This window comes from Xyrauchen texanus, chromosome 38, assembly GCF_025860055.1.
Source record: "Xyrauchen texanus isolate HMW12.3.18 chromosome 38, RBS_HiC_50CHRs, whole genome shotgun sequence".
Taxonomy (NCBI): Eukaryota; Metazoa; Chordata; class Actinopteri; order Cypriniformes; family Catostomidae; genus Xyrauchen; species Xyrauchen texanus.
The window spans coordinates 27,411,463-27,436,838 of NC_068313.1; the positions used below are offsets into that span (position 1 = coordinate 27,411,463).

At 36.0% G+C, this 25,376-nt stretch overlaps 1 protein-coding gene across 1 annotated transcript in view; it reads left to right on the forward strand.

Moving 5' to 3' along the window:
* Positions 1-25,376, forward strand: part of LOC127631857 (beta-1,3-glucosyltransferase-like) — an 87,475-nt gene that overhangs the window by 30,415 nt on the left and 31,684 nt on the right. The window contains exon 4 of the mRNA XM_052110235.1: positions 22,648-22,757. Coding sequence (XP_051966195.1) covers positions 22,648-22,757 — 110 coding nt within the window. The remainder of the gene's footprint in view (positions 1-22,647; positions 22,758-25,376) is intronic.

The window sequence follows — 25,376 nt, forward strand, 5'->3', positions numbered from 1 at the left end:
AGTATGTAAGTATGTAAGAAAGACAAAGGAGGTACAGGAAAGAAAGGAATGATCAGGATATCTTAAAAGATGAAAGCAGATAAACAGTTTGTCAGAGTATAGACTGTTTTGAATTGTGTACAGTTATGAACTATGAAGACTAGAGATGCTCAGTCATAACGTCAATTTGTGGGACAATATGGGATGTTAATTCGCCATGAGTTATCTCGGGAATATCCTATGGACTGATAGAATAGCAGTTTTTGTTCATTGAGTAAAACATGGTCTGTAGTTAACATTACATAAAGAGACTTTGACTTTTTGTCAAACCTCAAATGTGTATTTTCAAGTCACTTTAAAGAAAAACATACAGACTCCTCAAGCATGTATTTCTCAACCTTTTGAAAGTTGTAGGACTCATTTGCCTGCCACTTAAGTTTTTAAGAACACCACCATTTCAAAAATTACATTTGAGGTTAGGAAGACTGATCTCACACTCTGTGCTTACCGAAAATCTAAACTCTGCCCCCAGTGGCCAAAGCAGTAAGTGTTGTTGGGCGCATGGGCATTTGTAAAAAAACATTCTGGGAGAAATGTCCACAGTGGGGTGTCAAAACTCAGTTATTAGGCGATTTGCATATTTTATAAACCGTACTCCTAAACCCCTAAACCTAACCTTCAGTGGAGTAAAAATGTAATGTTAGCGGGATAAAATGCAACCTCCAAATCGCGCTCGTCCCTGATTATGCCAACACCAAACCTGGGTCTCACACTCAACTCGATTTTGGTCATGCCACAAGGTAGGGCTGTGTCGATACATTAAAATATTGATATATCGCATAGTGATGGGTATAACGCGCATCTGTCTGTTCCTCCTTCAGGTTATCTTAGTAAATGTGCACCAGTTTTGTTTTGTGACCGTCTGAACAGTATATTTTCAAATAACAGGAGATGCCATAACCATTGCGTTTTAATATGCATGTTAAGTTGAAGTTCAGTTTTGTAGATGCTGCATTGTGTTCCATTTAACTGCACTCTGTCTTGCTGTTTAAAACACTCGCCGGCATGTATGTTGCGTTCCGTTCAACTCGGAGAGTCTGAATTTCCACCTTTCAGCTGAGGAAAGTGCAATGGAATTGCCATGAGAAGTGTCTGATAATCAATGTACTCAGTCACAACGTAATCAATCTCAAAATTTTAAATAAGCTCCCTCTTTGACACGTTTGTGTTTAGTTTTTTAGGTAATTGTCACTGGATTTCGAACTGAATCATGTTTTCATGATCGATCGTTGCTGCTACGTCCAAGTACCTGAGTCCTCGAATACTCGTGCCAATCCTTAATATAGCAATACTTTTTTTCACGATATCGTATCAATGCTTAGATCCATGTATCATGATATATCATGATATTTTCAATGCAGTCAGAGATGCTTCTATGAGGCACGAAAGACATAAATTGATCCTGCTGGATTCACGGTTTCTATATTAATTTTGACTTTTGTATGATCACAATGTCCATACTTGAAATGCCAAAATTGCTGTTTCTTTCTATCTGCAATCCCCAAAAGTCTTCCCATTTGCTACAAAAAATGTCTTTGATTAGCCACTGGCAGATTTAATTCACCAGTGTTTAAGTGGCGTGGTGAAGAAGTTCAGCACTGAGATCTTTTTACTGCATGCTGAGAGTAAATGTTTTGACTCTTTTTGTGAAGTGTGAGTCCAAAAACTAGATCCAAGCAAACCATTTGTTGTTTAATGTCTCTTTCAATATCATTTCTGTTCACTACAGTCAGTTATTTATAAACATTTAATTCACTCATCGCATGGATGCCGTAAAGAAGCCATTCGATCAAACAAATACTACTGTCAAAGTCCCTGCCGATGTTCTTAAAGAGACAGTACCATTTTAGCGCTTGTTATACATATCTAAGTAAATTCTTGTAAATGGTACAATTTAGGCATGTAAACAACAAACAGGTAGCAATATACTCTATATATGCAATTTAAATGCATCATATTTAATACCATGTAATAAATGGACTGCATTTTTTAAATAGCTAAAATATCATCAGTGGATGCAAGCAAAATAGACATTATAACTGAACTATACCCAAATTTTATTTAAATTAAAAGCAAAATGTATAGAATCGTGATGTGTATCGCAATACATATCGGGAGGTGGCTGGCGACACCCAGCCCTACTATAAGGGAGGATAAACATGCCAGAGATGCCACTTGTCATTACGTCTGAATAATGCATCCGATACTACAGTACTGGAACTCTCGGAAACAACATGCCAACTTCCTGTGTGATCGTATTGTTTGAGGTTTGACTGCGAGTAATTTATATTGTTGAACAAAACATTAAATCTCCTCAGATTTAAGAGTGTTAAACGCAGACCTTTATTTTATTTATACAATGAAAACGATTTTAATCAACTTCAAGTGAAGGTTGAGTCTGACGAAATATAAAGACTTTCAAACATCAAATTGTTTAAAGAAGCTTATAGTGCAGTGATGCTTATATAATTTCACTGAAGTCTTTTTCAAATAGGTATTTCTTATGTTTCAACCTGTAGTATGAGAAAGACAATTCTGAGTGCCTTTGCTGTGAGTGACGCAGAACAATAACCTTCATGGTTGGTTGCCTGAAGCATTTCATGCTTTTATGTCAAAAAGACATCCTTTAAGCTTTTTCTTTTGTGGTGTGCTCAACGGATACCAAAATTCAACCATACTTGCATAATCTGTAAATTATATCTGGATTTTGTTTGCACTATAAACACAGAGCAAAGTTTTCAGAGCAGATCTCACATGGCACCATTGAGTTTGAAATGCATCATTCCCTGAAGAATTTCCTAAAGTTCATAAAGAATGTTTGTTTTGAGTGCTGTGCATCTCAGATATTGCTTTTGAGAAGGGTTTAAAAGCAAGCACAATTCCTGAATTGGTCATCATCGAAACAAGATCCCCTCAAGACAAGTCGAGTTTGCTCTCCTCATCCACCACTTAAGTGCTGTAGTCAGGGTTCGAATTATGATTTCATCTTTGTGGGGGTCTCTTAAAAAAAAAAAAAAAAGTAGCCTATAAGCAGGCGTGGTGTGTGTGATAAATAATTGCTTAACACTGCACTTGATTCTTTTGATTTCAATGTTTATTAATACAGGAGTAGAGAAACGAGTAGACTGTCCTCTGATGATGTTTTTTTTAAATAAACCCGAATTTTGCCAAAGTTGTACCTGATGTTGGTAGCAGTCTTTTTATTTTTGGTGGCATGGTTGCTGGTTGTGAACTTTACACTATTTCTAAAATATTCTAACTGATCCCCCAGCGTGAGTTATTCTAGGTGACCGTTATTTAGAACCTGTCACTTTAATGTTTCCATGGTGACGCATCATCGCTTGTCACGTTACACAGCGCAACCACAACACAGCGCTGAATGAATGATGATCTGCTTTTATGTCATTTTTCCTTTTTTATACAAAATATTCACAAATGTATTAGCTATAACATGAAACACTGATATTCCGATTGTCAAATATGTGCAAGTGGATGTGTTTTGTTGTTTAAACGCCTTTATAACGATCGCGTTAAGTTAGTTGAGCTGTATGTGCGATGGGCGGCGCCATGTTATTTTACAACACGTCAGTTCCTCAACTTCTCACGAAATACATGAAAGTAAGTGGCCGGTGAACTGGGAGAAGAATAGAGTAAAATGTAAAGCTACTTACACAATGTGTATCTGATATGAAAACGTGTCTTATTGTAACGTAACGTTAATGGAAAGGATTATTATTGCCGCTTCCCTAGACATCAGTGTGTATTTTACAAACTCAAAATATTTTTTTGCTAGTACTTATGTGTATTTAAATGTCTGAAACCTAAAATAAACATTATGTGGTTGAAAACACAGAACAGTTGATCTGTCTATGGTTGTGATACATGACAGCAGCACTGAGCGCGTCTGTCTCTGGCTCAGCGCCAGCCAAAGCGCGAAAGCACGTTTGAATTTAGCAGTTGATCACGTGATGCACTGACCGTTCTAATCTCACCGGTGTTGATCGATCATACGTGCAAAAGGGTTAACATAAACATTGAAGGAATATATTGAAGGAAAAAATGCTTTATTTGTAATTTAAAATAATGGTGCTGATGATTTTTAGAGACCCCCACAGGTGTATGATTTTACTGCTTTCATGGGAGCTCATCCTCTCTCTGTGGGAGCTCAGCTCCCACTGGCTCCCACGTAATTCGAACCATGGCTGTAGTACACAATGGCTCTTTAAACCTGTGCATCACAGTCACTTAACATAGTTACTGTTACCATGGTGGTGATTTGATACTGGTCCTGTCTTATCTTTCTGAAAGTCAAGGGGCTTTTTTTTTTTATCTAATGAAGCATCAAGGAAGAAATTGAGTGGTTGAGAAAATGGGCTATTTGAACATTCAGAAAGGGATAAAAGCATACTTTTTTGTAAGTTATTTACTCTGTGCTTCAAACTGTAAAATTGAAAATTGTTGTTTCTAGAGTGTCCTTTAATATTTTTTTGTGTCTGATTGAATGTCAGGGCTGATGCACACTTTTTTAACGCATCATTGAAGATCAGTGGAATGCTTATGGTAAACAATCACATGGTGCACTTAGTACCTCTCAGTACAATGCTGTCTCTCAAGAGCATCCGGGAGGGTGCAATTAGGGTGCAATAACAATATCTCAAAGCTGTGAGTTTCCTGTTTTCAAAAGGGAGAATTTTCAAGGGTTTTTAAAAAATTTAATAATGTGTGTTTGACTGCATTCAATCCCATTCAAAGTCTTAAAGAGAAAAGGATGTTACACAAAATTACTCCAATTGCCGACTTTGTGCTATGAATGATAACACTTGATCAGAAATAAACCGTTTTAAGGACTAGATTACCCCAAAAATGAACATCCTGTCATTATTTACTCATCCTTGTGTCATTTATTTGATTGTATTTCTTCTGTGGAATACAAAAGGAAATATTTTTGAGAATGTCCAAACTTGCTCTTTTCTATACAATGGAAATTAACTAAAAACTCCATAAGAATGGTCCATAAAACAATATACTGTATATAAAAATACACTATATTAAAATTCTTCTAAAACTATATGGCTTATTATGAGGAACAGACAGAAATATGTCTTTATTCACTGAAGTTTTCCCTCTGCCATAGCTCTCATTTCCTGTTTGCCCTTATGCACATTCAAACTTGCTGCCTCAAAATGCAACACTGCAGATTTCAAATCAATTTAGTTCAATTTAATGTATCTGTATATTGTGTGTCTCGTAACCAATCATTCCTTTCAAACCTGTTGTTTGCATAATCAAAACTCCTTTTGCGTGTTATGTAACAAATAAAATGGTACATGTTTGGAACACCATAAGGGTAAGTCAATTATGCACAAATGTTCATGTATGGTAAACTTCACTTAACAAGTTAAGCTTTGAAAAACACCAAGTCTATCCTTATAATAGTGCAAAATGGCTCGAACATTTTCTGAAGCTTGTTATCTATCCATCCTCCTACTTTGCTCTCTGTACCATTAGCCCATTTTTCACTTCATTTATCAGATGTCTCTCTTCATCGTAGATCATCTCTGGAACTTGTCCAAAGGGATCACGTGAAAAATAGCTTTTTAGATTCAAGCCAAACTATAACAGTTGATTAACCTGGCTTTAATTGCGTGCTTGCGGAAATACTGTGGGCACTTTGCTTTCATAACACACACCTTCAATGTGCAGCGGTCTCTTATTTTTAATGTGATTAAAACTGTAAATATGAGTAAAACCCGGGCCATGGTTCATACTGCAATGACATCAGAGTTATTCATTGGGGATATGCCAAGTTATTATTAAGAGTCTTTACAATTTCTGCCTTTGATATAAGGATGGCTGTGCAATAAATTAAATCTCAATATTTTTTAGACTTTTGACGATATTTGATTTATATCTCATTATTTATATTTGCTCTGAAATGGCCAAATAGAGTGATTTTTGTCAATTAGAAGGAACTATCAAAATATAAAATGCAAAATGATAATACAAAAATACCAATTCAGGTGTTTTGTTAGTTCCAAAATCTACAAATAGTTTTTTTTAATGATAGCAAACAATTTGTTATCAATGTTTTTTTCCACATCGAACATCCTGCTATCTAGATATCGGTATCAGAATTGAAAAAACGGTCAACCATTAAAAGCAACACATTGTAATAAACAGAAATATTTACTTACCTATTCGTTATCTAAGACATTCTGTGAATAATTTTTGAGGACTAACACACACAACTAAATTAATCTGAATTTATAATAGATTGAAACATACAAAAATGAATCAAACTTATTTTTAAATAATCAAATGAATCAAACTTAACTCTAATGCTGCTTTTTGCTATTGATTGTTAAATAATAAACCTATTAAAATTCAATGTTTTAGTGATACTTAACTTAATAGAAGTCACTGAAGTCAAAATACAGCAGCTGGTCTAGTAACACACTTTTTATGAAACTTAATGGCACATTAAAATCATTGCGGTATTATTCACAGTGTTGTAACATTTTGGCCAGCAAAATCATATTGATTATTAAATATATCCTCCACACAAAAGTATGACCGATATTATGCTTTCGGAAACTGTGCAGAACACTTCAAGCTGTCTAGAAATTGGTGTAGTGAATGTTTAAGATGTCTGTTATATATCTAGCTGCACTACTGTTTAAAAAAAAAACGTTAAGTGCCACTGGGTTGATCTTGCCTGATAGACCATGAGAGTAAGAAAAGCTACTCATCCTCTTCATATTTATCTTTCTCTTCATCCCACATTTTTCTTGAATCTTTCTGAACTTGAGTGTCTTGCATTCCTTTTTTGGGATCTGCTCGGAAAAGCTTGTGGCGTTACATCTCCTGAAGACTCCTCCCTGCTCCTCGCCTTGAATATGTGAAAATGGAGTGATTAAAGCTATACTCTGCATTTTTTTAAGTACTGGAGATCATGTTTACTCAATCCACTTCCTTGAAGCAGAACAAGTTTAAAGCTTGATAATGAGGCTCACGGATTTGGAAACTTTTAAAGCGGCTCTGCCTCCAGGCCCAGACTTATTCATGCAAAGTAGGAGGTTTAAAACTGCCGTCAATGCTCATTAGTCTTTGGGTGAGTTGTGCACAGGGACCGGGACAGGAGCATTATAATGAGCGTGATTAAACTGGCTGGAACACCCTCGTCTAACTTCAGGTGTTGGAGTCCAGGCAGTTTTCTGATGTTGAACCCTTGCTGAGAATAATGATGAGTGTTATTCTTTTTCCTGTTCTGCCAAAACCAAAAAAAGTATGCACCCTCCAGTCTCTTTCTCCTTTCCTTCCTCCAGCACATTTCGATCTCATTTTTCTCTCTAACACTCTTTTTCTCCTTTTGAAATCGATATTTACGTCATGACCTTTTTATATTATAGCTTTGTGTGAGGAAAAGACCAAAAGGCAATATTCAATAACACTTTTCCCCTCTGCTGTAGCTTTCAAATGTCGTTCTCATTTCTGCCTATTCTGAACTGGTGCGTCATGTTTGATTTCGACTCATGCGAGAACCAAAGAAGTTTTGGCATCAAGGATGTCAACCTAGTGTGGTGCTTTGATGTGAATTTATTTAGATTTCAGAGCTTTGCCAAAGTGAATAACCACTTAAATATCAGTTCGTTCCTCACACTAAACTGGAGTATGCATCAGGAGACTTGGAATATAGAAAACATGTCATATGAACTACTCTTATGGAGCTTTATGTCTGTTCTCGGTGATTGACAGACATGGTCACTATGAACTATTTAATGAAAAAGAGCTGTTTGAAAATTCCTTTTGACACTTTTGTGTTTCACAGGAAAAAAGTTGTTTGGAAGAACATGAGTGTGATTAAATAATGGCAGAATTGTAATTTTTTTTTTTGCGGTGAACTATTCCTTTAAAACAGAGGTGTATATTAACGAAGTGCAAATATTTAATTACTGTACTTACAGTTTATTGTTTGTGAAATGGCTTTCACCTCATTTCTCTATCACTATTTTGTGACCAAGAAACACCTCTGTTGAGTTGAATTAGTTTTTAAATATCAGCATCATCATCAAGAGGTACGGCGACTGATATAATAAGATATTGGTCTGTTCTGGCTGTTCTGACCGATTTTGCTTTGGTTTTCTGAGAGTCTGTTTACATTTTGTTTCTATGGGGATATATTGCAAATTGTGGTAACCTACAGTCGTTACCTTAAGGATCTATGTCTACTTTATCTAACCCTTAAAAGGTAGGTTACCTGACAAAAAAAAAATATTTTACAGAAGCATGTAGATCTTAAATGTTTGCTCACTGACTTAAGTTGTATTACATTCTCATACATGGTGTTTTACATTCTCTACAGCAGGGGCGCGCACACGTTTTTACATGATGATCTACTTTTAAATGACCAACTCAATACGATCTACCAACTAAAAAAAAACACAGTTTTGTTGGGACTACTGCATTTATGCCTACGTGGAAATCATCTTCTAATTAATTAAAAAAATATATAATAATGTTCAATGTTGATATCATTCCATTTTAACTGTAAACCCAAAACACCTACAGCACAATATAAAAAAATAGCCAGGACATTTACCTTATTCTGATGACTTGCACGGAATTGAATCAGACAGTTTTGTGTAATCCGGGCATTAGCTGCTGGTAGCTAGCCTCAAAAACTGCTAGCATCGCAATTTCGCGCTCTGTTCTCAGAAGCCCTTGGAAGGCGCGAACCTAGTTGTCACGGCAACTGAATAAACACAAATCTCGCCTGGTCAAAATGTACTCGTCAAGTGCAAGTCAGACAGAAACTAAAATATGGAAAAACATTATATTTATTTGTATTAAAATTTAATGAAATACATTTAAATTTTGTGCGATCTACCAGCATTGCCTTTGCGATTTACTGGTAGATCGCGATCGACGTATTGGGCACCCCTGCTCTACAGGATGCACAAGTCAGGACAAACAGGTCAAATAGTACCCCAAAGTGTATTGCAAATGGCATGGTCAAAATACCATCAGTGAGATGATTGTTTCTGACTAAGAAGTACATTCAGCAACAACAACAACAAAAAGTTGCATTTCCCTCCATTATTTTTCTTAGTTTGCAAATTATGGGACGACTTTTCTTGTTACTTACGTAAACTCGAAAATTAGAAATGTTCTTTTTAGAGTTGTAGTGGTAATCAAAATATGGCCTCCAAAACTGCCAATTGTTCCAGGGAGTATTTCATTTTAGAGATATGTCTTTCTGTCGGTACATCCTTTCACATGCCAAATCATAGCCACAAAATTACATTTCATTTCAGTATGCCTAGGCACGTTTTTGAATGAGGACCATGTAATATCATAAAATTTTAAATAATTTATAACCCTCTTTAATTGCATTATTTAATATTAGTTTATTCAGGTTGTGAAATACTAAATATTTAGAAATTCATGGCACATGTGAACCAACATTTTTGACAATTAGGCTGTTAAAATTGCTCAAGTTGGATGTAATTCAATTAAGGTTTTTCCCTGAAGCCGCTCAAGACTTGTTGTTTTAAAAGTATTTGATAAAAGCATCCTGTTCTTTGTAATGTTGTAGTGGATATCCACGCATGCACACACACACACACACACACACACACACACACACACACACACACACCATATAAACACTTTACTAACTACACACATGCACAAAGAAAACAAACCTATTGTACTGAAAAAAATCCTATTGTACTGACACACTATTTGCACCTGCATGCGTTTATCTATCGTTCATTATGATTTTATCCCGAGCAAAATAGTAGCACCTATCATACAATTCCTTATGCTTCAGTAGTTTAAAAGTAAATAATGTTTTGTTGTTCAATATAATGTACAAACCTCTGCCATTTTCTGACAGTTCAGTACCACTTTAAGTGACTGTAGAAATTGTAAAAGTGACATTTCTGATAAGAAAAAATAACAAAGCAGTGATTATGATAAATCAAAGTGATAAAACATCTGTTTTCTGTTATTTCATTCTCAATTGTAGTGTCCAGATTTGTGAAAACATTGATGACAAATGTAAAAGAAGAGATCTTATATGCACATAAATGCAAAAAGCATCCTAGAAAAAACTCAACCATGAAGTTTCACTGTTAAAATGTCATTATTTTAAATTGTGATTCACATGCAACATTCTGTAGTCATATGTTACATACCATTAAACCCACATTGTATTGCGATGTGAGTAATATTTACATAATTAGATATTACACTTATGTTCAGATAAACACTAGTTGACCTGGAAGTTTGCTGGTTAACAAATTAAATATCAACTGGAACTATGCCCAATTCTGTTATTCCAGGTTTGGGGAAACTTTTATTGTGGTAGAAGTTAATGTGCATGTATGGCATAACAACCTTTATACTGTAAATGACAAATACTAACAGCGACTTTCATAGTATTATGATGTATTGAAAATGTGTCAAAACGGACAACTTTTATACACTAAATAAGAACATTCTAATAAACAACTGAGTTACTCCAGCCAGGTCTCCTAAGCAACCAAATTGGTCCGTTTGCTAGTGAGGGTAGAGTCACATGGGTTAACCCCATGTGGTTCATTCTCGGTGAGGTGCGTGGTGAGTTGTGCGTGGATGCCGCATTGTATGGCGTGAAGCCTCCACATGCGCAATATCTCCGTGGCAACGCGCTCGACAAGCCACGTTATAAGATGCGCAGGTTGACGGTTTTAGACGCGGAAGCAGCTGGGATTCATCCTACGCCACCTGGATTGAGGTGAGTTACTACATGACCACGAGGACTTAAAAGCGCATTGGGAATTGGGCATTCCAAATTGGGTGAAAGGGGGGATCGAAACATTCACAATTAAGAATATCACTACAATAAACAAAAAAAATTTCATCTCAAAATCAGTTTGTTGCAATGAAACACGATGTTAGATCTCAACTTTATTTTGTAGGATAACACAAAGTCAGAATTGTTTTTTATCATGGCTCTCACGTTGCTATATATTATGACGCTCATTGTTATAACAATATAGGGCACCTTGTGTCGTGATTTTGGAAAAGATTTGTGCGTAAATACAGGACTGAAAACATTATTTAGTAATGTATTGGCAGAAGTTTAGTTGTTTTTTTTAAAATAAAAACTATTTGGGATTAGTTATGATCACTCTATTTATAATTTATTTTACTAGTATTTCATTGTTGTCCTGTTTTATAGAGAGTAATACTTTTGTTTTCATTATCTAATTTGTTATTGTTATTATAAACTATATCTCTGTTATTTGTGATGTGAATAGCATATTATTCACTGACTGACCACCTAATTCAGCATGATCCTTTTACTGCAACTTCAATTGTTTTAAATGATATTGGGAAATGTATAGCTTTATTTAAATTTACATTTACGTTTATGCATTTGGCAGATGCTTTTTTTTATCCAAAGCGACTTACAGTGCACTTAATACAGGAACAATTCCCCCCAGAGCAGCCTGGAGTTAAGTGCCTTGATCAAGGACACAATGGTGGTGTCTGTGGGGATCGAACCTACAGCCTTCTGCTTAACAGTTTAGTGCTTTAGCCCACTATGCCACCACCACTCCACTTTCAACCAATTCAACCAAATTGAATTGGTTACTATTTCGTTTACTTTTTATAAGCACACACATTTTGTTCATGTTCATGAACAGTCATATGGTAACATGTTTCACAAAAATGTGCTCCTCCAGATGCAGTGACTGTTTCACGTCAGGTGTTCTTTGGAGATTTATACATTTTACACACCAGATTATTAATGACAAGCACGTATCAAATAGGGGGCCTTGAGTTAAAAAACAAACAAACAAATAAATAAAAGAAATATTCAAGAGAACACCACTGAAGAGTATTTTAATACATTTAAATTATATTTTGCTTAATTAAAAATGCTGTCAAATGTGTGAATCACACCTGGGAGTCATAAATCATAATTTGACACATCGTGCATCATATTGTCTTCATACCATGTAACCTGAAACCATTAACTTAAAGCCTTTTATCTATTCTTTTGATTCTTAAATACATTAAATTTACTTTAAAGTTACTTTAATACTTAACCATTTTTCTAATGAGATACTTTAACTTTTACTTGAGTACATTTTCTTAAATATCTTTACTGTTGCTTAATTATGACAATTGGGTACTGCATACAACACTATTTACAGACACATTTACAGGTGTACGAAAAGAGGTAAGAAATCATTATAAATTCAATAATCCGTAGATCATGGTGTGCTAGTCATTCTTTGTGAATATTCATATTTTCCTTTTCTCCACCAGAAAGCTTTTCATTGTAAACCTAAGATGGTTCAATACCGCACATTAGAATTACTATCCTCCTCTCTCACCTAAGGGGGTCTTATATCACAAGGGCTATTTTTGCTCTGGTTGATACAGCAGGCCTTTATTGGACTGAACACTTGTGTTGGCTTCTCTTTGCTCTCTTTTTATCTCTTTCATTACATCTCTCCCATCTTTTTTGTCTCTATATTTCTCGATCCCTTCCATTCACTCCCTACTCTCACTCATAACTTCAGTAAGTAGAAAAGGATTGAGCATTTTTGCATACAGACTTGGATCACTCCAAATCATTACATCTACAGCAGCACAATGATCTGAGTCACTAGAGCACAGCCAGTCCTACACTGAAACAATCAGCTATGGGCCAGGATGCACTATGCTACTGCTCAAGGAAATGAGCCATCAACATCCATTATTGTCACCTATCACCTGCCACAGAGCGTGCAAAATCCACTCTTGACATTCTCATTTTTCCTGTATATAATGGCCCTTCCTGTGTGGCTCTGTCATTAAGAAAATTGGGTGTTATTGTATAAACACCATTCAAGTAAGCAATAGGTGGAAGATTGGGCCAGTATTGTTTTTAGCTGTATATCTAGTTAGCATTGACTTGCTTCATTGACTTTGAAGGAATAGTTCACCCAAAAATGAGAATGTGAAATGTGAAACACAAGTGCATAATTTTGTAGACTCAAAATTGTGCAGCTTATTTTTGCATTTAAATAGGCAAGTCTTTAAACTACTTGTACTTTTGTTGTTACTTATGTTGTGGTTATTCATGTTTTTCCAAACATCTATGACATTCTTCCATAGAACACACAACATTTTTTACATTAGGCAGAATGTTAGCCTCAGTCACATTCACTTACATGGCATCCTTTTTCCATACAATGAAAGTAATTGGTGACTAAGATCGAACATTCTGCCAAAATACCATCTTTTGTGTTCCACAAGAAGAAAGAAAGTCAAATTAGTTTGGAACAACATGAATAACAACACAAGTAAATTATGACAATTTTCATTTTTAGGTGAACTGTTCCTTTAAGACCTGCTGATTTAAATGGGTCATATGGATTTGGCACAACATTGGGGTGAGTAAATGATCATAGAACTTCCATTTGTGGATGAACTATCCTTTTAAGTGTGTCATGGAGAGTTCTCTGCACCCGTTTCACTGACGTTCAAAGAATTGACAAACTCTTCTGTGGGGGGCACGAGGTAACTGTCATTTGTGTTCCTCTGCCACCTCAGGCGCTGGGATCTGTCAGCATGGGTTTGTGCCAGGTGAATGGACAAACCACCACACACACATGTGGGCAGTAAACTTGGCTTCTTTGCATTCGATCAGGCATGTGCAGGGACATTTTTAATCTCTGTCTTTATTGATGAGATATGTCTACTTAAAGAAATATTTTGCCCAAAAATGAAAATTCTCTCATTATTCCATTACCCTGATGCCATCTCATATGTGTATGACTGTCTGTCTTCAGCAGAACACAAATAAAGATTTTTAGAAGAAGATAGAGCTCTGTCGGTCCTTATAATGCAAGTAAACGGGAGCCAGCACTTTGTCAGTCCTAAAGGCACGTTTAGGCAGCGTAAAAGTAATCCATGCAACTTCTGTCGATCAATTAATGTCTTCTGAAGCAAATCGATATGTTTGTTTTTAAAAATAAATTGATATTAACTTTTAAAAAGCACTTCCTGCCAGTAGTTCATGCGAGAATTCGGAAGTGGCACTTATTTAAAACAAAAGAATGAACGTAATACAAGAGTTCAGCCTTTTCAAACAGCATCAGAGCCCTGGACAGAAGCGCCTATTTAAAGTTTAAAAACGTTTAAAAAAATGACTTGTTTCTTACATAAATCTAAGCCCAGAGATGAGAAATGCAGAGCCAGGACAAACTCAACAAAGGCCAGAGATGGGTGCATAAGCCCGATGCGGTAGGAAGGCTGGTTAAATGGGGCATTTTGTGCCTTCTGCTGTTATGCCTTGAAACATTACTTTTAATTACTCCAGTGGCAATAACCTGCAGTACATACTTGGATGGAATCTTCAAGCACGCTTATCTGCTGAATACATTTTTTACCCTTTTTCTCACTTCAGCAACTGCCATATATCTTGACTGCCCAGTCTTGCAGTAATTCGATTTGAGACTGCATGAATGCACATGAAAGACTTTTTGCTTTTTGAGCTGGTCCAAGCAAAGTGGTTCTGTGAAGTCTTGATTATCTGTGGGTTTGTTGTGCACAATATTTTTAAATGTCCCAAACCCCATTTTCAACAAAGTCGATGCCACAAACTGTTTAGTTGTCCTCTGGAAAACTGTTTACTGTATCGGCAGAGTGGTTTCATGCATTTGCCAATGGTTATCATTATCGCTCAAGGTTTTCTTCCATTTAGGCCTAAATATTATATCTTGAATAGAAGTTTACTCTGTAATCAGTCTGCTTTGTCAGGGCTGTATATTTACTTACTCGCATTTCTTTCACTCCAGTCTTCCTACTTGGTCTTTCTTATTCACCACCCTCTGGGGAACGATGTGCTATTTTCCCTTCAAAAATTTTTAGTGCACTCTTTCATTTCGTTCCTCCCTTTCCCATTCTCTGTCAACTTCTCTCTTGCTCTTTCCATTTTAATACATAACCAAACACAATCATGCCTGACTTTGTTCTGCTGGGTTGCTGTAGAACTCATTTCAGGTCTTGCCGTCTTGTAGTTCCATCTTGTTGTGGTGCAGTGGGATGGAATCTGATTGGTTTTGGTTCTTGGGAGATGCATTACAGTCTGTCCTGTTTGAGTTGTTTCATCTTTAGTTGCTCGACTTGGTGTGAATGTAATGGTATACTTGCGTTCATCAGATGCTGAAAGTCTAAAGACTTGGCTTAATGTTTATCAATATCTTACTAGGTACCGGTCATTGTGAAATATGAGGGCCCTGAGAATGAACAGCCATAAGTACATGGAGTAGCTCTAAAGATACTGGCTTTGAATTGGGAAAACAATACGGCTGACTGAAGCTCAATTAACTCACGTCTCGTTCAGTACATCTTTTTTTTTTTTTATCCGAAAGATTCAGTCCCTTTATCTTTGAAATCGCACCCTCCATAGAATACAGATTGAGAAACGAGAAGGGTGGGAGACTGATAGAAAGCAAAGGAAAATGCATCATAGGCACACTCCGAATTTAAAGGCTATTCCAAATATTAGGTGATTTAATTATGCTGCCTCTTAAGATACCTTGTTTTGGCCAGATTGTAAGGCAGCATCAAATGTATCCAGTCTGATCTTCTTAAAATTACATGACTGTGGCACATTTTTATCAAAACTTCATTAAGTGAATCTTTACACGTATAATTTAATTTCCGAGTTAAATTGCCCTCTGTGTAAGTTAAGGCAAGTTACATTTTCTTAGAAACGGATGAAGTTTTTAAGGTTAATGCTCTGAGTTTTAGATAATCAAAACCTACCTCCTCGCCCTAAATCTTAAACCTGAACTTAACCAATAGTGTCATGAGAAGCAAAGTGTGACCAAAAACTAAATTGCTGAAGCAACAACACCATTTCATTGTGCTTCTATGAAACTTTGCTTACATGTCGACTCACCTGCACTTCTGGACTTATTTGCATCACAAGTGAAAACATTTTCTTATGCTCAAACAAGTGTGTAAATGTAGTTGGTTATGTAATAAAAATGTGTAAATGAAAATATGTATACAGTATATATATATATATATATATATATATATATATATATATATATATATATATATATATATATATATAATTGATGTAGCCACACTAATATTACAAAAAATGTAATGCATTTAAAAAGAGATGAATAAAAATACAATTTATATTTTCATGTTGGCTAAAATAAAGGATTTATGTGAAAAAGATAATTAACGAGAATGCTCATCGAATGAAACAGGCGGTTAGTCCCGCCTCCGTGAGGCCATTAGGCAGAGTGAGGGAGAAGCTGCCAGATGTTGAATGAGAGAGGTCGCCTTTTTTTGCTCAGATGCTAAAAGATTTTAAACAAAAATTTAATATAGAAATCTATGAATGTAGAGACCTTGATTCAGAGAAGCTTGAGTCGAGAAACTGTTGACGGAGAACAGAGAAACAGAGCCTCTAACTAAAGTTCGCTTTGTGAAAGCAATTTTCTGCATTGTGATATGAAATATATCCTCCTTGGCTGGGTTTTTTTCTCTTGTCCCCTTTCTCTCTTCTCTCCTTTCATCTCCTTTCATGAGAGAGTCCCATTGAGTATCTGGATAAAGAACTGTCCTTCCCTTGTGGGTATCCAAATACTGGTGCAGTGCTTAGACTGGTGGACCAACCAATTGGGTTTTTTCCTGGTGAAATTGAGAGAAAATATACAAACGATTTTCCTGGTTTTATTGTGTTCTCCCTATTGGATCAGTTCTGCTGTATCAACTGGACCAAGATACCTCTCAATTTTTGTTTCCTATTCTACCACTGTTCATCTCTGGATTGATGGTCTCAAAATACTGATTTTAAATTGGTGAAACCGAGACTTCAGAAAGGAAAGTTGATGGCGGAACTAGATTTGTTTTGAAACCACTCTGTGAACTGTGAAATTCATTCTTGCTGTTACTTTGTCAGATTCTTTTATTTAGGTGGATGTAATTTCATTTCTTTATTTCTGGTTGTGTTTCAAGAGAAGAAAAAAGGTTATAAAGAGAAATAAGAATTTCTTGGTGAAAGGGATTTAACTAAAACAGTAGTTGATGCATATTCTAACAATGAAATTGAAACCTTAAACTTGAAAGTTATACTACAGGTTCAAAATAAAACTCATTGAACTATAATATCATATTGACTGTTAATTTCTGATTTATGTGGTGATGGTGACCCGAGCGCTTGGCGGATTGGGCCACTATGTAAGGTCAAGAAGAAAGATACAATGTCAAGAGAGTTTGCCATTTTTATCTCTCTGCAGTTCCATTGTTGGATGATTAATCGACATTAGTCTAATGACATTAGTGTGGAGGCCACACCAGTGAAATTCACCCCTAATTACTTTCATTTTTTGTACACCGCTCTGTGCTTTCATTCTGATATCACAGAGGTATTCGAGAGACAATGATAGATTGGCATGAGCTTTATCTCCGATGCCCTCCAGGTCGGATAATCATTATTACAATATGGCCATTCAAACACTTCTGGTGGCTTCACCTACTGCTGGCAGTTGACTGTTGCATTAGCAATCCAGTTTGATGTTATAGATAAGTGGCACAAACGCTATACACTGAAATGCATACATACTATTAATATAACTCTTGCACAGACCTTATAACACTTCTGTGTGTGCATACATATGCACACGTACACACAAACTTGAAAGCAGACTTGGTTCTGAGGCTTATAAAAGTGGAATTGTGACACTTAAAGCTCTAGGATGTGAACAGGGTGCTGGAGCGAATGCCGTACATTTTCTTTTTAAGCTTCTCTGCCTGATGCAGGCAGATCTGTCGGAGATGGGCACGGCGAGGTTTAGAAGGTAAATCCCCTTCCCATCAGAGCCGGCAGATCAATAGCTGCTTTGAAGTGGAGAAGGACAGAGTGGAGACGACAGGCAGCAATACTAAATTAAAGCAGTGTGACACTACAGTACAGCTTCTGCCCCTGGCACTCTTGCCCTTGGCCTTGCATGGACGGAGAGGGTTTGAGCCAAGGAGATCTTTAATATCTGGAGAAAGTTATTCGTTAGCATTCCCATTCGTGTCAGTTGCAGTAACTCTGCTGGTGAATGACCCCTAAGGATGCGTTCGATATGAAATATGCCATCTTTGCTTATGTGCTCAGAACTTTGAGACAATCTCCCTAGCAGTAAATGCCATGTGATAAATAACTCTACAGTCGCAGAGAAATGAAATCATGACCATGAACCATAATTTAAAATCAATCTCTCCACAAGTGAAAGTGAAAGTGTACAAAAAAAAACAACTATCACAACTATATCTGCACAGTTTATTGGGCTCCTTTATTTTTGACTTGTCTGTGCTGTTACCTGATTTGCATATGTTGGTTGCAAAAGAATGCAGAGAGTGCACATTTTAGAAACAAACATCATAACAGCAGATGCAATTAATTTTTTGTGAATTCCTCCCAGTCTTACTCACGTCAGCTGTTTTGTGCATTCCCACTCTCTCGGTCAGTCGTGGAGAAAGATTACCACGGTGTTGCCTTCCTTGTGCATATTGTTTGTGTTGTTGACAAATGAGCATAATTTCTAAGAGCTGCTTAAAAATTTCACTAAATGGGGAAAACTCTTGCTGTTTAATAATTTTTTATGGCATGCAATATTTATTCTATGGTAACATTTTGTGCAACGTCTCGAAAAAAAAGACATCCACAAAGCCATGGCTGCAGAGTCCCTTGTTCGTGCACTGGAGTTAAGTCTATCTAACAGGAATGGATTGCATGATGAAGTGACTGCTAGACTGATTAAATAAGTGATGCTTATCATTGCCGTGTGGGTTTTATTACACGCCAGAGCTTTGTTGCTCTGGAAAACATATGAAAGCAAAGTTAGTTCTCTTATACAGCCTACGGATTTACTGGGTGTTTTCAGTGTATGAGTGTTATTGTAATGAAGTGGAATATGAATACACCTGCATTTGGCTGGTTATTGAAATTATTGTTATTTTTACACTGCACCTGCAATAAAGCTATAAAGTATTATGTATTCTATAACTTTTAATGTTGTATATGGTTTCCTATAGGGTTCATGTATATAAAATGATGCTGAATAAATTCTTCTTGTGTTGATTGTTAAAGGAATAGTTTACCCAATATGTACTCGCCCTCATGTCTTTACAAACCAGTGTGACATACTTTTTTCTGTGATGCTAAGGACACATTGGTTGTCGAGCTCCAAAAATGAAAACAAAAGCACCATAAAAGTAGTCCATTTGTCCTACTCGTGATCTATATTCCAAGTCTTCTTAAATGTACCCAAATGCAAATTTAAGAGCTACAGCATAGGGGAAGGTTTTCAGTGAATAACAACTAAAATCTCATTCTGTTTCATATACAAAGTTATCATAAGGCTTTAGAATACTTGGAATTTAGCGCAGTTTTTCGTTTTTGGAACTAGGTTTGCAACGAGATTTTCAGTACGATAACGGTCTCAGAAAATATAACTGTATCATGGTATACAGAATTACACAATTATTGTTATTATCATCAGTTACAACAACCCTAAAAGAAATTAAAACGGAAGGGTTTTTTTTTTTTTTTTTGCTTGAACAAACGCTTTATTAAAATTGAAACTTGAAAAAAAAAAAAAGTCTCCCTTTTGAAAATAAATAAAAAGCTGTACATCTCCAGTTTGAACAAAATAAAAAAAAGACTTTTAAAAAGTAATCTGTCTTAAGAAATAAATCAAACTGTACTTCCTTTTTAACAACATAAATGGGAGCTAAAATAAAATAATGTACTATGATTATTAACAATTAATATATAATATAATGTAGGTGCTAGACTTTACTAACAGACACTCACTTATGTCACCCCCATTTTAAGTTATTTTTCGGAGGGGGATGGAGAGTGGTGATATCAGCCTCTCTTCTCTTTGACATTTTCTCCACTGCATGTGTGTGTGTGTGGCACAAGTTGACGAGTCTGACAGGCAGTCGAGGAGGAAAGGAGATGCGCCCGCGATTCTCCGTCCGGTTGCATTTTTTCTTTTTTTCAAAACCATAGATAAATAAATGTACTTGGTATGATAGCAATCCATTTTCATACCATGAGACTGGTATACCACTGCAACCCTATTTGGAGCTTGACAGCAAATTCGTCATTTTGCAAAACATTTACTTTTTGTGTTTCACAGAAGAAAGAAAATCATACAGGCTTAGAATGACCTCATTATTTACACAAACAGGGCAAGTAAATAAGGATGTAATTAATTAATTTATTTATTGGTTAAACTGTCATTTAAAAAATATATAATAAGAGATTTTGTCATACTAGTGTCATAAAAGGGTATTGCAAATAAATAACTAAATAAATGCAGAGGTTGTTCCATGGCACTGGTGGTATGATGGTAAATATAAAGTTCATGCAAAGGTCACAGTGACTGTTGTGACATTTGTGAAATGTCACAGATTGTACTCGGCGTGATCAGTGTCTCAATGTGTTAAATCAGTGTCTAATCACACCCATATCAGCATCACCACTTACAGAGTCATTTTCATCAGGCCCACTCGCAACTATTCATCGTTAGTTTGGCACATTTATTCCGAGGTTATGCGAGTTCATTCTCTGTTTTTAGAACTCATTGTAATTTAATCATGTATGTATTATTGAAGAGACTTTCAAGAGGTTATTATAAGAGCAAAGCTGATATTGTGGAAGAGCAGCATAACTGTTTGGTCTTGACCTTGAGTCTGGTTGAGAGTTCTGCTTAGTGAAGACTAGATTTTTCAATTTAATTTGTGCCATGGATCCTTCAAACGACAAACTATGCCCTTTCCCACTCTAAGCCCTTTGTCTTCTACAGTGTTAATTGTGGGGCTTAAATTCCAGACTCTGCCAAACTGGATCAATTTTTATCCTTTAGGATTAAAGCATGAATATCTTTTTTATTTCACCATTTTTTTCATTATTGCACAGATGTAGTAGAAAGTGACATGAAATCACTTGACAGAGAGGTGGAATGCGGTAGGGATGTGCTGCATGCTTGACTTGAACCTGCATCATCCACATTAGCACCATGATGCTATGTTTCACGAGCACATCTGTCAATAACTGCCATGGTTCTGACATTTTATTTATTTGTATATATAAGAGAAAACTGTGTCGACACCATCTGTGGCATGCTGGCAATTAAATCATACAGTAATTGAACTCATTTATATATCATGTTTACAGTAATGATCATTTCTTTAAAGGGATAGTTCACCCAAAAATGAAACTTCTCTCTCTATTTACTCACCCTCATGATATCCCAGTTGTGTATGACTTTCTTTACCAGAACACATTTGAACAAAAATAGCAAAATATCTCAGTTCAGTAGGTCCTTAAAATGCAAGTGAATGTTGATTTCTTTTTTTAAGCTCCAAAAAATCACAGACAGTCAGGATAAACATCATCGATACGACTTCAGCGGTTATATTAATGTCTTCTGAAGCGATGCAATCACTTTTTGTGCGTAAAAAGATCAATATTTAAGTACTTTTTAACATAATCTAATGCTTCGGGTAAGCCTTACAAGATGGTGGAGTCCACGCGGTTTCTCATGTGACGTATTCACGTTGCCATGATACAGACATAATCTCACGTTCTCCACTCTGTTGAGACATCCAGAATAAGAAGAGAAACACACCATTGTGAGTAAAGAAACTGATCAATAAAGATCTAAACTAACCAAGCTACTGTACAGCATTCCTCCTCCTTACTTGTAAACAGCGTTGCTCCTCTGGCTGTGATGCACATGCTTCAGTTCTCGCGTCTTTCAAATGTCAATGCAATTACATCAAATGCATGTCCTGCTCCTGACCGGAAGTATTATTTAGAGTTAAAAACATAAATATGAAAGTACATAAATATGTCTTTTTTCGCACCAAAAGTGATCGTGGCGCTTTAGTTAACAGCTGGTGTCGTATGGATGAAGTTTTTGCTGACTGTCTGTGATTTTTGGAGCTTCGAAAGAGAAATCTCCATTCACCTGCATTTTAAGGACCTACTGAGCTGAGATATACAGTGTATATATATATAATATAAAACTTTTTTTATTTTTTATATTTTTATATTTTTATTATTATTTCAATGTTCTGGTGAAGAAAGAAAGTCATACCCTCCTGGGTATCATGAGGGAATTAGAGATTTTTCATTTTTGGGTGAACTATCCCTTTAATTGATGTTTAAAAACTCATTTTGGATTTCTGAACTACTTGACATATTATATGTGGTTAATATTTTGCACAAGAATTTGGAATTTAGATGTATTAGATGAACAAGTCAAGTCAATATTTATTTGTAGAGCATATTTAAAAGCAACAGAGTTGCACCAAAGTGCTGTACAGTAAAATACAAACAATCCACCTGTCCTTCCTGTGTTTGGAGTTTGAAGGAATGCTTCCCATAGATAAACTTCCCCCTACAGCAAAATCAATCAGACACAAATTAAATGTCATCACTCTCAGTGGGAAATCTGTGAATTCTCCACTGAAATCAAATGAATGGTATGACATTATTAGTATTTTTTTCTCTCTCTGTGTTTGTTGTAGACTTAAAAGACGTGGTGTTTATCATTCAGAGCCAGAGGAATTCTTTCCATGTGCGGCAGGCAGAGAAACTCAGAAAAGATCTTCTTCTTCAGATACAAGCTCTACAAGAGGTACAGAAGAGTTATAATCGATGTTTTCTTATTGACACTTTAACTTTCATTGTTCATGACTTTTACACCACATGCCTAACACTACATTGACACAACATTTATCATACATTAGTACGCAACATTTATCATACATCAGTTCAGCACTTATAAAACATTATTTGCACAATTAAGATAAAAAATAAATTATTTGACTTATTTGGACATTGTGTTTTAAGATTTTATTCAAGTAGCTTTCTCACACCTCATTTTTTGGCATATTCATAGCCTGTCCTTTTGGAAATTCTCATTTCAGAGAAGGCAAGGTCTGTTCTTAAAGTGACATTTGCAGTAAGTAAAGTGGTGGAATTGACATTTCAAAATGTTAAAAGCTTTATTGCATTGAGAGAAACGGTTTGGTTCAGCCTCAGTATTCCACCCTCAACACTGCATTCCATTTATTTCCCAGCATGGAGACCATCCATTGAGGGTGAAATTGTAATACAGTCTATTTTTTTCCACCCCCAACAACATAACCTGATCGTTTACTGCTTTTGTAGACTAACTCTTTCTGACTGCTGCTTCTTAAAACCTGCAGTGCCACACTGCAATAAACTCCGAGCTCTCCACAAGTTCACTGAACTGTCAACCTCCGATCCAATCAAAACTAGATTAAGAAACCTCTCTTAACCTTCACCATATCCGTTCCGCTTCCTTTCATTTTCAGGCTTTTCTTTTCCCCCTGAAAACCATTTTTAAAGGATGTACACTAGATGTACACCTTTTCTCATTAAATGTGACACAAGTTAAATCGCAGCAAGTACTTTCCAATTCTATTGTTTTCTTTTATCAGATTAGTTGCTGGGTAGGAGGTATTTCTGAGCACTAATGAGGGGATAGGAATGTAATACTGTAGTGCAGTTTATTACAGTTTCATCATAGTAACTGCGTAGTAACAAGTGACCAAGTGTGTTTGTTATCACATGGAGCATAAAGGAATACTCTGTGTTCAAAACAAGTTAAGCTCAATCGATAGCATTTATGGCATGATGTTGATTACCACAAATATTAATTTTGACTTGTCCCTCCTTTAAAACATTTTTTTATAAAAAAAAAACTTTGTGTTGTTTTAGCTGTAAAGTTGTGGCTTTTGTGGCGGAAACTATTGTTCTAGCTGGATGGGTTTGTCACAGACGTTTGTCAGGGCATCAGAGTTGAAAAATTGGCTAGAACTTTACACGGAAAAGGGTTAGTAAGCTATTGTATCACTCTAAAATCATGTCTTGTAGCTATACTTTTGTAACATTCACTTTCATTGTAAGTGCCTCGCTGTAAAACAGATTTAGCTTCTTTAATTTTTTTAAGAAAAGCAGGGACATGTCGAAATACATTTGTGGTAACCAGCAATATGTGACAAATGCTGTTGAGTGAGATAAATTGTATTGAACCAGGAACGTTCCTATAAAGCTCAAGTATGCATTTTAGTTTATTTGTAATTCCTGCTATTGTTGACATCCTGTGACCATCTTGAATTTTTAAAATCAACAACTATCAAACCAACAGCATACCCTATTATGATTTTTTGATATGTCAAAAATGTTCTGTTTTCAAGCACAAAGCATACAGTTAGAGCCAGTGACTATTCTAAGCATTGGGAAATTTGAAGGCCTTTTGTCCATAGGCAAGGACACAAAAACAATGATGCATAATGTAACCAAATTCCATACAGCTTTTAAGCTCAAAGAGAATAAATAATGTGCTAGGAAATAAACCTTAGTAAATCCAAGTGCCATGTTCTATTGATGTCGGGAAGAATTTAGCCACCCCATTGCAAAAAAATATATATTATTTAAAAACATCCAGCTATAAAACGTAATACACAAAGAGAAAGCCTGTGTAGTTCACAAAACAAAAGTTAAATGTGTAAAATTATAAGCGTCCAATTTCTGACTATTAAACCCTCACAAATGGGCCCCATTCACTTCCATTGTGAGTCCCTCAAAGTGACCTTGATTTTTTTAATGAAAAGGAGGCATGAGTTGAAATAATGTTTTGTTGGTAATCTGCATTATGCCACATATTCTGCCAATTGAGCTTAACTTGTAATGAACCCAGAATATTCCTTTAAGAGATAAAATACAACATTATCAGTCCCTAAAACCTCACTGTACTCTCAAACCATTGGAGAAAAACCTCTCATAACTTGTGCACAAGGTCCCCCCTTGATTTTCTTAATGTGAATTGCCACAAGATGTCAGCACTAGTCTGAGAAATGAGTCAATAGCCTTGTAGTCTCTACACATAATTGCTCTCCATAGAGCAATTTGAATCCCTTTATTTGGGGTTGGGGGACCAACACCTGTATGCTACAGTGAAATGCCCATATATCACAGCCTTAACACTCTACATGGTTAAGTCTCTCTCTCTCTCTCTCTCTCTCTCTTTCTCTTTCTCTTTCTCTCTCTCTCTCTATTTCTCTCTCTCTCTCTGTGTGTCAGTCCATGAACCCAGTCAGCTCCTGGATTGTCAGTTTAAATCACAATTCCGATTTACCACTCTTTGTTACCATGCGTGCTCCAGATAACCTGTGACATAGGTCCTATGTGACCTTAAAGTGCTCCAGAACATTGCTTGTTTACTCAT